This window comes from Orbicella faveolata, unplaced genomic scaffold, assembly GCF_042242905.1.
Source record: "Orbicella faveolata isolate gen_17 unplaced genomic scaffold, um_ofav_v1 contig_13, whole genome shotgun sequence".
In the NCBI taxonomy this organism is placed as follows: domain Eukaryota; kingdom Metazoa; phylum Cnidaria; class Anthozoa; order Scleractinia; family Merulinidae; genus Orbicella; species Orbicella faveolata.
This window is the reverse complement of record NW_028301540.1, coordinates 23736815-23751368: the sequence shown is the minus strand read 5'-3', so window position 1 is coordinate 23751368 and position 14554 is coordinate 23736815. Positions and strand designations below refer to the sequence as shown.

The following is a 14554-nucleotide window of genomic DNA, read 5'->3' as shown; positions in this document are numbered from 1 at the left end:
CGCTCTACAAAGCCCACCTTGATATTGTGTAATTTATTTAATTTTCCAAAAGAAATTTTTGCAGAAACCCGAAACGAAATGGATTTTAAGGGGAAGATTTTTGTGTTTACCAACGGCGGAATTCCATGCTGAGTAGAGCTCTGGATTAAAACGGGCTGACATACAAGGCCCTGTCCACTTTTCGTTGGAGGAATTTGAAATCGGAGGTTTCACTCTGGAAACGCATTAAATGTTTTACGTCCACACTGACTACGCCTGAGAAACTGAAAAACGCAGCTTTATTTCTATGGCTAAGCCTACCGTCCACACCAATCCGTCACGCTAACGGAGCTTTTCGAAAACGCTCTTCAAACCGGAAGAGTTTGAAAACGCCGGCTTTGCGTTTTATTGCGGATGGGAAACATTTTGAAAAGGGAGCTTTTCAAAAATGACGAGGTCGGGATAATGATTTTCCTGACCTAGTTTTCCTAAAACACAAATTCAAAATGATGGATGACTGGTGCGTTTTCAAATTTCTCTCGCGTTTGAGACTGATTTAGGCAGGTCAGAGTCACTTGCGGTTACATATGAACATGCTAACTCATTGAAACAAAATCTAGCTGGGTCAGTCCAGTGACGCGGAAAAAAACATTTTTCAGGGATTAACAGGTGATGAGGCTACGACTGAGGCGCTCTGTTTTGGACTGTTTTAGTTTCACGTATTTGCTCACAATTAATAGCCTAGATCACAGACGCAACCTACCGCGTGTTCCGTCTGCAAATTACGATAAACAGCATTACTGAGTGGAAAGAGAGAATGCCGGGAACAACAGTATTGGTGAATTTATACATCAAAGTTTCCGGTCTGTCACTAAGGGCCTGATTACATGGCGAATTTCAGCCCGGGCTGAAATTTCAGCCCGGCTAGGGGAGCTGATATTTTGTTGTGATTACATAACGAATTTCAGCCCAGGCTGAAATATTAGCCTTGGCGCCAAGTATGAAATTGTGTGCGAAAAGTCTCCAGAAAATCAAAATGGCGCCGAGAACACGAATCGTGAAAATAGGCGCATTGCTTCTCTCCTAGTTTGACCTTTTGTTGGCGCTCAATTTTTAACTTTTGGGATAGTAACACCCTACAATGATGATGGAACTGAAACGAAACCTGTCTCTTAGCCAGAAAGACGTATTTGCATAAAAAGAAAATATGTCCTCATCAAGCTTGCCGAGTTCATGGCTTCCTTGACAGCCTCGTGCTGTTTAACCTTGTCTCGATGTTTTTATATTCCATCTAAGCTTTAAAATTAGAGAGATTCTCTATTTTATCGCCTTTGTTCCACTGAGATCGCTTCTATTTAGTAGCGGCAGCCATCTTACTTCCTGCTTTTCAGCCCGGGCTCAAATTCCGTTTCGATTACATGGGATTTTTTCAGACTTTTTCGCCCGTTTGCCTGGGCTGAATTGCGGCCTGGGCTGAATCCTTTTCCATGTAATCGCCAATTTGATTTCATGAGAATTTGTTTCAGAAGCCGGGCTGAAATTTCAGCCCGGGCTTAAATTCGCCATGTAATCAGGCCCTATAGCCTGGTTTTCACTAGCGACGCAAGCACAAGCGCAACACAAGGACAAACTGAGGCACAATAATTCATATTTCACCGTGAAAACGACCTTGACGCAGGGATAAGCACAAGCGCAAGCACAGGGTTCAAAATGTTTCCTCTTTCTTGTGCTGGCGCTTATGCTTGCGTTTGCGCTGCAACAAGTGAAAACGAAATAGCGCTCAGGCATAACACAAGCCAAAGGATATTTACCACGCGTGGTTATGTTTGGTCAATGAAAACACTGGATCCAGAATACCTCGCGCCTAAACAGTTTTCCAAAATGGCGGTTCGGATGATTTTGCTTGTGCTTGTGTCTGCGTCCAATTTCGTTTCCACTCGGGTCATCCCTATTACTTGCGTTTTTGCTTGCGCTTGTGCTTGCGTCGCAATTGAAAACCAATCTTAAGCCCTGAGAAGTCAAAGGACCTCTCTTGGGCGCAGCCATATATAGGGAACCTCAATATGGGAATTTCCCCTCCCCCCCCCCCCGGTTCTTTCTTCATGTTTTCTCCGTCGTATTACATACATTTATTACATGGCTAGCTCCGTGAGCGGGCAGGATGAACCGAATCCTGCAGTGAGATTGGCTGCCCAAGAGGCGCCATCTTGCCCGCTCGGGACTACTCGCTGTGTCTCGCATTAAAATAGTGCTCTTTTTTCCGTACTGAATAAATACTTTATTGACCAAGCTTGTTCGGTCAAGATGGCTGGATATTGGCCTAGTGCATTCACATTCCCTTCTTCTCTGAGCGATGTACTTTTGATTAAACAAACACGCAGAAAAACATTTCTAAAGTTCCAAATGAACGCTGATGATCCGATCGATAAATCATTATCTCATTTGAAGCCAAAAAATATATTTGTTTCCTGTAAATTAATTTACGGGCAAGTTATCATGAAACAGAGTAAACTGCGATCAGAAGTTTCGGCGAACGGTTGGAGGGAAAAAACAGTTCGCCGAGAAAGAATCGTGTGATCGCAGGCTAAAAGCAGAGTGGCATTTGAGTTTGAAAGGAACGCAATTAATATCCTTTCCCTAGAACCTATTAATTTATTTTTGTTGTTGTTGTTGTTGTTGGTTTAGGGTTTTAATTTTGTGCCAGGTAACTTCAGCAAACATTATATTTAAGCGGTCATTTTCCTTTGTTTTGGCCTCGAGGGAAACTGGGGCTGGAGTCACGTGACCAGTACATTGAATAATAGACAACGTGAAAATCTCTTCGGACGATGTGTTTCAGAGAGTGAATGTCATCTGGAATATGAGGTAATTCGCCCGTATCGTAGATTTATTTAGCGTTGATTTGTTGCTATTCGTTAGATAACAAACTTGTTTTGTCACAGACAAACGATGGCTCTGAGTTTGCGGCGAATTTCGTCGTAGCGTTTCGTTTGAATTTTCCGCGGAATTAGGATAACATCGTACATATTTTCAGAGGCTTATTAACTGCCAAACGTGACCATTTAAGCATATCGCCCGAGAGTTTTATTGTGATAAATTTACATAGCAGACGTGTTACATGTTTGTCTGGCTCAGGTAACCTTACAGATCTTCTCTGGGTTTTCTGATTTTCTGATCAATTTTCTGTGAAAATAGAGTCAACAGATCTTGTGAAACAATTAAACAACCGGTGCCGTGTGCGTTCGGCCGATTTCAAAATTTTCGTTACACAACATTTCTACATGACTTACATAACAAGTATTTGGACTTATCAGTACATTTTTCGAATTCATCTTTCCAAACGGGGTTACACATTTCCTCTTTCTTCAAACTGTTCAATAGAATATAACTTGTTGTAACAGAAAATTTAAGTCTTAAATCACGGAAGGTTCGCCTCGTGCCAAAATTAAACATGATCTCTAAAGAATTGGACATCAAATTATAATATATTAAGTAAAATACCGATATCGTATTTATCGAAGAAAGGAATGAAATCTTTGCTTCGTAGCTCTAGAAAATTCTTCAGCTGTTATCGCAATTTGTTCAGAGTACGTTTTCACTGGCCGTAGGAAGGTCAAAAATCGTTATTTCAGTATTATACCAAAAAGTTTCCTCAAGCCGTAATTTTGAGTTATACAGCGGGTTACAATGGATTGTCAAAATCTCGCCAAGCGCGACAAACATAAACAAGTCGTAATTCCAACGTTGCTTTAATATTTCGTTTAATAAATGCCGATGTTGTCCTTGTAAATTTGTGAGGTCAAGATAGAAAAGGAAATTTATTTTTTCACATATGCCGTGCAAAGTCCGAAAAGGATTGAATCAAAGCATCGAACCAAACAGTCTGTGTGACAACAGCTTGCGGTAATGTTTAGTATATTCGTTGCCCACGTGTTTCTAGATTTGTCGTCCACGAATAAAAATTAAACCTGAAGCTTATAAAGGAAAAAGTAAGTAAATGTACGTAGTTGTCTAGATAACACCACAACGTACTGGGCCAAACTGTCCGCTGGGGAACCCCTTCTTTGATACCCAGAGCCGTAAAGACGGTGAAACCAGGAAAGAAATGGACAAGTCTTCATAAAGACCCTTAATTTCTTCCTTAGGCAGTTTTGATTCAATTTTTAATCTGACTGCTTTCGCGAGTGTCACTGTAGGCTTTAAGCAGTACAGCAGTGCTTTCACTTGTCAAATACCTCTAATGTTAGCGGACTTATATCTGGTACTTTTCAACGCTTAAATCATTTGCCTCTTTTTCTCATTTTGGTTATTTTCGCCAATCGGCTTGGGTGATACTCACTCGCAGTCGGGTTCTTTACCCTTGCTCAAAATCGTAACCAGAACTGACCATATCAGAGCATCGAACATTTCAACAAAACAAAAGAAACCTTTTGAACTAGCGACACCGTTTCATGAAAGTAGAAAGTGAATGTTTATATCTATGCGTTAAGTTGGAATTCACGAGATTTTGTTCCCCTAGGCCAGACGATGTTTCTTGTCTCAGATAAAAAAAGTTATCATTAAAATTGTTCTCTGACAATAAAATATTAGAATTCATGCAAAGTGGAAAATTGCAACCATTCGCAGAAATTTTAATCCGTGACTGAGAGTAATGTGGAATCGATATCTAGAAAACGCGTTTTGCAAGTAAAATTTCAAGTTCATCGGATAGCATTATCGGCTAGTCAAACCAATCCACTATTTGCATAATTTCCAAGACGTTTGAAAACTGTCCTCGCTGACAATTTGCATCTGTTTTCAGCTTTCCGCTTCAAGCATAGCGTGAGAGAGAGCAACCCCGGAAGTCGTCAATTTCCTCGTTGGAGCCGAGCGCGCAACTCAGCGTTGCTCTCGCTAACATGTCACTTCTCCGGATGCCTCTTGAGGAGTTGAATCCTCACATTATGTGTGCATTATGTGCTGGGTACCTTGTAGACGCTACGACGATTATCGAATGCCTACATTCTTGTAAGTAGAAGTTGTACTTTTATTTACAGCATATGGACTTCAAATCGCTTGTGCGTTGACGACTTATTGTGTTCTCGAACTGGTTTCGAACTGGCTTCACCTTGTCTCGGGCCAGCGAAATTAACGAAGAGGAATCGTTTAACGTGTAAACAGACAATGACTTCGCTTCTCGTAAAGTTATCTTGAAAGTAAGTTTTCACCGCAAGCAATTCAAGCCGTTTTAATGGCTGATAAAACAGAGTTCGGCGTTAAAGACATAAATAAGGTATTATGATTATCATTGTTAGATATATATAATTCCAACTGTTGGATATCTGTTCACTGTACTTACTCAGACTGGATTTAAAATGGTTATTGGTAGAACCTGAATACAGATCCTTCGGTAACATGACTGTGTGCGATTTACAGTTGCGTAATTTCTCAAACTTTCCGGTGGTTTTTGATTTGTTGTAAATAGTTTTTGATTCGGAGAATCAAGCGTTATGTAATTTTTCCCTTGTCTAAGTCTCTCAACAGATCAAATGGATTCTTTAATCTTTGAAAGCCGGAGCAACTTTGTTTACAATTGCTTACACTTATAATGGCGCGTAATCGCATGTTCTCTTTTTCGATTTAGTTTGTCGTAGCTGTATTGTGAAGTATCTTCAAACATCTTATCACTGCCCTGTTTGTGATGTTGAAGTACACAAGACTAAACCCCTGCTGCATATTAGGTGAGTGTTCTAAAGAAATAACTCCTCATTTAAGAGTCGCTTTTGTTCCTCTTTCATACAACACTACTAGAAATGTATGCAAATTTGAAAGAAACTGCTCATATGTCTATTCAAATATTGTTGAAACAATTGTGAATATATATATCTTATTAGATGTTTTTGTGTGTAGTATATCGCTGTATATTTTTACGAGTTGTGCCGTACGGGCTCGTCAAAATACAAACAACGAGTGAAAATATACAGCGATACTACACACCAAAAACATCTAATAAGAGATTTATTATCCAACTGCTGTAGTCAATAAATTTATCATTGAAAGAGGGAGAGTGTGACAGTTATGCGTGCGCGCGCCGACCTGTACTGCAAATAGGTTTTCTACGGTACAAATACGGCAAACAGGTTTTCTACTGTACAATATCACTGTATATTTGTACTGTTATTTGGACGGTATTCGCTGCAGTTGGATAATAAATTTTGTTATCGGTCGTTTTCTCGCGAAATACTTGTAACAATAACAACGAGTTACATAAAGTCGTCAATTTCCAGTAACAAACTTCCTCAACACCCCCGAGAGGCCCCAAAATCTCAATCGTAAATATCTTACCGCCAAATATACTTCCAAATATGATAAACTTCTTCAACCCTGAGAGAGACCCCCAAATCTAACACATAAATTTCATGCTGGAAATTTACTTTCCCACATAATTTAAGCCTAAATAACTTCTCCCGTTAGTAAGCCTTCTGTCGTACACCTTACTGTACCCAAGCTCGCGTCTTTATTTCTACGGTTAGACCTACCGTCCACACTAATCCGTCACGAAAACGGAGCTTCTCGAGAACACTTTTCGAAAGCACTCTTCAAACCGGAGAAATCTGAAAACGGCGGCTTTTCGTTTTCGTGTGGAGGAAGAACATTTCAAAAACGGAGCTTTTCGAAATGATGGCGTCACGATAATCACGTGACTTCCCTGACAGAGTTTTCCTCAAACACAAATCCAAAATGGCCGGTGGTTGTTGCGTTTGTAAATTCCTTCGGCGTATAGTGTGGACGGGGCCTGAGTCTATTTACCAATTGAATATCTACGGTGCGACTAAACTTGCTCTCAATTTGTGATTCATAATACAAAATTCCCCTTTTCTCTCTCAACACGCCCTTGCAGACCTGACCGGCCTCTTCAAGATATCGTCAACAAACTTGTTCCAGGTTTAGTATACGGTAAGTTATATAACAAGAAAAAAAACTGCAATAACTGTCCCAGTGAGAAGACAGACATCGGAGAAGACAAGAAAGAGTGGAAACAGTGCTCGTACTGACACTCCGTGGATGTGCCGGCCTAGTCTACAGTCTACAGTTTGACTTGCTTTTAGCAAATGAGATGTGAAGTTGACGTACAATATCATACGAGTTTAACACAGTGAGAAAAAAAAGATAATATTATTTCGTAGCGATCAAAAATACACGTTTTGTCTTTACTCGGTATTGATCAACTAAACAAAGACACGTAACGCGGATTGATTCCCAGTGAATGATCATATTAAATATAATACCCTGCGGGGCAGAAATTTCCTTTTGAAAGCGAAGTGAACCTCTGTCTCGCCGGCAGAGTAACTATATTTACAAGTGTCTGCTTTGTTCAATTTCAGACGAACTCAGTCGCCGAAAGGAATTCGAAGAAACGTCAGAAAAAGAAAACCCTACAAACATAGGTAAGAATGTTTTGGAGTTCGTAACTGAAATTCAAAAGTACGTCTAAGCCCGAATTTAACTGAGTGGTTAATAAGTCAGTTATCGACCGACTGCCCATGCAACACGGAGGTTGTAAAACCATGTACATTGTAGAACGTATCGTGTAAGAAAAATCGTTCTCTTTGGTTAAGACGCCAAAAATACCGAAATTGTTTGACATTGTTCACGCTTTGAATCTCACAGATGAAACTGAAACAGTGAAGGCTGAGACACAAAAGAGAGACAGCGCCGAGGTGGAGATGGAAGATCCAATATTTATCACGTTGGAATATTACAGGTCAGCACAGTCTGTCTTATTTCAGTTCCATTCGCCTTTTGTCTACGCTGGTAAAACTGAAGCCGGCATTTCCTCAGACACTATTTTATTGATTTTGCCGAGTAAACTGACATATCAGGAGGACATCTGTGTGGTATGTAAGAATTTGTATGACTGAGACGCCTTGGCTTCATGGTTAGTGCGCTGGACTCCTGATCAAGTGGTCCAGGTTTGAGCCCTGGCCGTGGACATTGTGTTGTGTTCTTGGGCACAAGACACTTCACTCCCACAGTCCCTCTCTCCACCCAGGTGTATAAATGTGTACCGGCTAGTTTAATGCTCTGGTATGACTCTGCGATGAAGCTAGTGTCACGATCCAGGGGGGAGCAGAAATATTCAAAATGTCTCTCGGAACGTGGGGTGTGGGAGTTCCCCTTTCTCCCTGGTCACGACTAACAAAAGGTGTTGGTTAACAAAACGCACTTCAGCTGGTGTATTCCTGTGTTATAAGTTACTGTTTCATTGTATGATTTTAGGAGGAAAAGAAACTGGAATGAACGTCAGGTTTGTATTCTTAATGCTAAGGTTGGTTTGCCAAACCAGTTCATTTGAAAATGTAACTGAGGTGACTTTTTTGTGAAAAAGTGACTTAGCTAGAACCACAGTCGAACCTCCATTTCGGCCACGTCTCTATAACGGCCACCTTTTTTGGTCCCGGCGGATGGTCGATACTTTCATCCTCATTTCAATCCCTCTACAACGGCCACCTCTCCACAACGGTAACTGCCAAATAGCCTCTCGACAGCGGCCAGTAAATCAACGACTGATGAACAGCCTGAGTGTATGCTAAACCACATTTTTTGCTGTAAAAGGTCACGAGACTTGATCCATACCGCGCGTCGTTGGTCTCCCTGTTTTTGTTTGGTTTCTGTCTTATTGACATATTTTGGAGGTGTTACGTCTGCATATACATGCTACAATAAGCATTTTGTGACGATAAAAATGTTGCAGCCCTGTAAAAAAAAGCAGCTTCATGTTGTACCCTGCCTCCCCATAACGACCATCTCTCTACAGCGGCCACTTTTCTCTGTTCCCAAGGTGTCCGTTGCGGAGAAGTTCGACTGTATTAAAAGTGTTTCTCAAAAAACAAAACGTATTCGGAAATCGAGGCTACCGTTTCTCCATTTTTTGTAAATACACTTCTTTCCCTAGGGGTCCTCTCGGGTTAATAAATTGTTTTGAGATGGCATAGCCGAAAAGACTGGATCAGTGTCACACTCTTTTTCTGTTCAGATCTTCCCGACCCGTTATCTCAGATGTCCGTCTGCAGTGACTGTTAATGTGTTGAAGAAATTCCTTGTCATGAAGTTTGCCATTCCTAATACACATCAGGTAAAACACGGCTAATTATTCCGTCCTTACTGGTTAACCGATTTGCAGACAGACCTAGACGAACCGACCGACCGACCGAACGAACGACCAAACGACGAGCGAACGAACGACGAGCAAACGAACGAAAGACCGATTGATATCTAATGATTAACACTTTAAGTGCCAATCGTACGTTTTCGTACTATGCGGGGTCATGCACTTTGTGCCACTTGTGACGTCATCAATTCAGGCGTCAATAGATATTGTTGATTAGCAGATAACAGAGCTAGGATAGATCCATCCGCATCGCTGTCCGTTTTGGATATCAACGGCATTCTGACGTAGCTCCAAAGTAAAACATTGTAGATTTTGATACCCAATCCTCAGGGATATCTTGCTCCTCGGTACGAAATTTGGTGGAGGCCAATTCAGGGTCGTGGCAGCCAAAACAACTGAGTTAACGGTGAAAAACTGTATTTTTGGAGGAAATTTGCCAGTTGAATGATTAATAAGCTCTTCAGTACTGCGATTTTTTGTTTTCATTTCGTAGGTCCCAGTATTTATTTGTTGCCAGTAGAAGATATTCTAGTTCAAATTGAAATAAACACTTTTCAGCTGTGTTGTATTTTGTTTATAACATGAATCAATTTTTGGAAATTTTTTCAGGCCGAACTCGTACGCTCTGACGAACTCCTCGACGACTCACTTACGATGAAAGAAGTCTCACAGATATACGGACTGTACTCGAAAGTAAGATTGGTTCAACCTGTTTTTGCATATATATTAAAAGAGAGCGGATTTTATTGAGAGTAATCCGTAATTGGTTTAGCTCTGCTGTACGAAGCTCTGTGTTTGGTTAAAAACTCGCCCTTCCCACTCAACCCATCAGTTACAAGATCAAACCCAACCTCGCTTTGGTCACGTGCCTTTTCCCGCGTTTGACGCTGGTTGCTTGCATTTGCTTCGTGCGCTCATTGGTTCGTTGCGTCCTTTATGTTTGCTGTGATTGGTCAGTGCGATTGCTTTAGGTTAGTTAATGACGCTCAACTAAAACTGCTCCACAACCTCCATTTTTTTTTTTCCTGGTAGTTAACTGAAATAATTTCCAACTCTGTTGCAGTCCTTTCTAGATTTGCAGTACTCTTTCTTGGACACATGCCGCGAAGATACAAAACGAAGCTCAGAGAGTGTGAAGGAAGAACCACGAAAAAAATTTAAAACGTGTGAAAAAGAACATAGCGAAACGAAAGGAAAAGACAGTTATACGGTGATAAAAACTGAACCATCTGGTATGGAAGAGAAACAAAAACTAGCCGAGCTGCCAGAGTGCGTGGCGTCAACCGGCGAACAGCACTTTCAAAACTGTGATATTTCTCTCACATTTCCAGAGACTCCTCCAAGTTTTGAACTGGATCCCTGCGAACAGGAGCTTTTGTGAAACAACAGATTGGCTGCTATGTGTTCTTAAGAGGTGGGAAAAGGCGAGACGTGTTCCAATTCCTAAACAAAGGTGTTCCCAAGCGCATCAAGAAAGCTACATAACGAGTGAGATTGTCTCTCCGATGCGGTAACATGAAAGAATACGGTCCCATTATCCTCGTATCCGATTGTTCACTTGTCAAGACAACCTCATGAACATTACATATTGAGAAGTTCAGAAGTCGATTTTTCCCCCATTTGCATACTCAGAAGTCTGTCACCAACTCTAAATTCGTGCTCATAAACCTTCGAGAACAGATCGCGTGATCTTAGAGCGAGTGTTGTAAAAACAACGTGAGCTGTACATGTGAGGTGGCAAAGACACGGGAAAGTGGAACTGGGGACGTACCGTATCTCATGAAAAATTATCTATTTATATATTTATAAACAAAAAAAGAAAGCATTGTTCTTAACCACTGATATTTATGTGAGCTTATGTTAAGTTAATATAAACATTTTCTCATGTGACTAATCTGCAAGTAGTCATGATGAGCTGGCCGTATGTCGTGGCTGTACAGAGGAGTTATTAGATAATAACATGAGAGTATAAAATATCATAAAAGGTAAGAGAGTTCATCCCCTCTTCCGGCCGCACTTCCAACGTAATCAAGTTATTTTTGGATATATAGAACCCAGTCCTTTAGCGGATAATGGTACCACGCGCGTTGCGTGGATGTTCTCGTGGAGAATGCAAACGTGTCGAAAGCCGCTCGGATTCTCGTCGCAGGGCGGTGCTTTATTTCCAGACCTTCCTGGGATTTCGAAAACTTGAGTTTTGCCCGACGTTACTAATCGAACCAAATCGAACTCAATCGGGATCAATCGAACTTAACTGATCGAACACCAATCACGCCTGTTCTGAGTTGTGTCACTGTCTTACTATTCAACCTCTCTATCTAATAACCAACATGCACGTGCCAAAAAATAAGACAGAATAAAATAACCGATAGGCTGTTTCGTGCAAACAGTAATAAGATAATTGAAAATGTTTATAGTGCTGCAAAGAAATAGGACTTGAAAAAGAAAAACAGGATATTTACACCAATGTCATCTTTTTACTTGCTGAAGGAACTCTGGATACGATATCTTTTCCTGACAAACATTCGTTTTACAGTTTCTCGAAACACCCTGTATCTAATGCTGTATATGATTGGATTACTGGCACTGTTGGCGAAGCCAATGAACATGGTTATTATATCTGCAGTTGGTCCACCTGTGGTTTTGCCATGGGCCATTTGCGCAAACAAAAGAAGACAAAATGGCGACCAACAAGCAACGTACGACCCAATAACAATGAATACTGTCAGAGCTCCCTTTTAGCTGAAGCGTGTGTTCTTATAATCACTCCTGAGTTGCTATTCGCTCTCAGTTGTTTCACTATGAAAGACAATCTTTTGGCCTGTTTAGAAATCTCGACGTAAATCCTGGCGTAGGCGAAGAACATCACTAAAACTGCCACTCCGTATGTGCTGGACACAACTGAGGCAGTGAACAACACGGCGCCTTCGCTGCACAGCCAGTCTTCCTCGAGACATTTTCCGAGGTAAGGAATAAAGCACTTGTACGAAGTGACGCCAAACAACGGCGGCAGGGCCCATGCAGTGGAGTATATCCACAAAATTAGGCAAATTGCTCGAACCCTTTTCTTGGTAACTATCATATATAGCGGACAAGATATTGCAATGTAGCGGTCAACGGATAATAAAGCTAGGTGCGTTATGGACGAAATACAGAAGGAAAAGTTTCCAAAAGCGTTCACCTTTCCCCAAAGATGTCCACACCGCCATTTTCCTGCTACGACACTGTCAATGGCGCATGGCATAACCAGCAAGCCCACCAAGAGATCTGCCACGGCTAATGAAATGACAGCTTGGTTGTTGGCCATAGTTTTCAGTGCATTAATCTTTGCCAGTGCCCCGATCACAAAAGCGTTTCCTATAATTGTTGCTACGTCGACGATGATCAGGAGTACGGCTGTTATAATTACAGCGCTTGCAGGCCATGTTGAAGTAACCAAGTGAAAGTCGTCTTTGGCAGGATGTTCGGAGCTTGAGTGGTTGGTGAGAGTTCCAGACATTTCCACTGAGGTGCAGTTAAACCAGTAGCAAGCGATGTCAAGATGTTTGTTCTAGTCTCGAAGATCGGCACTTTCAGCACTTTGCACTCCACGACGTTTTGAAAGCAATGATGAACAACGCCGCATATTCTAAACACTATTGTTCAGTATGTTACATAACCGTCGAAGAAAAGGAAAAAAAAAAATCGCCGCACTCGAGATACCAAATTATTCGATGCTCTAGCAGTAAGTCTTAAGTTTAATCTGCTACGAACACCGACAGTTCTAAAAGTAATTTATAAAGGAAGCGAATGCCGACAGATAATAGAAAACTTACATCCGGACCGTAAAGTATATTTGGGTTATTACAGCAGAATTCTCCAGAAATTGCCTCAGCAGAGGGGAAAAAAAGCAGTATAAGCGAGATTTCATTAAATACAACGGGAATTTAGAAATACTACGGAAATTTAGAAATAATGATTTTCTCTGAGCTAATTTTGCCTCCATAGCACGTTCTTCTGCACGTGCTCTTTGAAAATTCCTTGCACGTGAGTAAAAGCTGGAAAACTGTACACGCCGACACAATGAAATTTTCTTTCACCTAATGAAGCATTGTTCGGTATTTGAAAGCCGTGATTTGTCACACTCGCGAGACAAAAAAAATCATGGCGAAGAATTTTGTTTTGAAAGTGAAATGATTGACGACTCGCAAAAAGTAAAAGGTTAGCCATGTCAGACTTATTGCACGATTCGGTGATGAAATCTCTGAAACTATGCACTCACATACAGAACCAATCTTTAAACCACATAACAATGGAATCTCGATTTTTGAACCAATCAGGGGTACGGTCATTCGTCCGGTTCAGTTCGGGTTGAAAGTTAGATTCTGATGTGCTAATTTATTGTCCTGTTCACCCTCGGTTTAGTGCTGATTTTCACCTGGTTCTAAAAAACGAGGATTTAGCCCACAGAACGAAACATTACAGATTTATAGCGTGTCAACGGTTTGAGGATCAAAGAGTCAAACTGAACAAAAATCGAAGAAATCGTTTGCTTGAAGCGGGCTGGCTCACAAATTTGCCGCAGTTTTCAAGGAGCACGACCAGATCACGTGCGAGTCGAAAGTTCAAGATGTTTTCTTAGGGAGTAAGTGAGTTTTGTTCGCCCTAGGGAGTTAGTGGGTTTTGACCCACGACACGTGACACGTTCTTCTCCAATCGGAAAACGTATTTGAGTCAAAAAATAAGCATTTAATGACTGGCCCTAAGGGAAACAATGAGTCAGTTTTGTTTCCCTGAGGTCCTCATTGATGATTAAGGGGAAACAAAACTCCCTGTTTCACCTAACCCTAACCCTAAGTGTTTTCTTATACCCCTAAATAAACAGTAAAACAAACTGCGAAAAAATTTGTTTTACAATAATTGCAGAAATTTTCGCGCGCTCAATGGCAAATTCATTGTCACTAAGCGAACAGACACATGAATTTCTCGCGTTTTCACTTAATTTTGTCCTTTCTGCCTTTTTGTTGTAAAAAAACAAATTGATGTCAGCTTTCCATGTGTCTGTCCGGTTATTAAACACGAATTTCGTCAAATCCAGAGCTATTTTGACAATGCTATGACGAAATTCGTGATCAATAACAGGACAGACGCATGAATTTGTTAACTTGACGCCGGCTAACACACAAAAATGCGCACGACCTGATCACATGCGAGTCGAGTGCGAAAGAGGCGCGAGTGTGAGTCACATGCGAGTTTTGACCCATAATACGTGACACCTATTTCAGTCGGAATAGGCATTTGAGTTGGGAGGTATAACAATGTTTATTGCACAATTCAGAAGTGCAAAAGGCGGTCAATCTTCAAATCGCTGACAAGGATTATTTTCTTTATTTTTTTCATTCAAGCTCTTACTAATTTATTTAACTCTGAAAAAAATCTATCACA

At 41.0% G+C, this 14554-nt stretch overlaps 1 protein-coding gene and 1 pseudogene across 1 annotated transcript; one reads left to right on the top strand and one right to left on the bottom strand.

Moving 5' to 3' along the window:
• Window positions 1-2776: 2776 nt before the first annotated feature.
• On the top strand, window positions 2777-11146 carry LOC110058693 (polycomb complex protein BMI-1-like). The gene is made up of 10 exons (XM_020765350.2): window positions 2777-2844; window positions 4781-4986; window positions 5603-5699; window positions 6860-6915; window positions 7344-7406; window positions 7630-7723; window positions 8239-8266; window positions 8996-9094; window positions 9740-9823; window positions 10194-11146. Exons 2-10 carry the CDS (start codon window positions 4878-4880, stop codon window positions 10509-10511), a joined length of 948 nt encoding a protein of 315 aa, XP_020621009.2. The 5' UTR covers window positions 2777-2844; window positions 4781-4877; the 3' UTR covers window positions 10512-11146.
• Window positions 11147-11408: 262 nt separating this feature from the next.
• On the bottom strand, window positions 11409-14248 carry LOC110058692 (beta-3 adrenergic receptor-like; annotated as a pseudogene).
• Window positions 14249-14554: the final 306 nt, after the last annotated feature.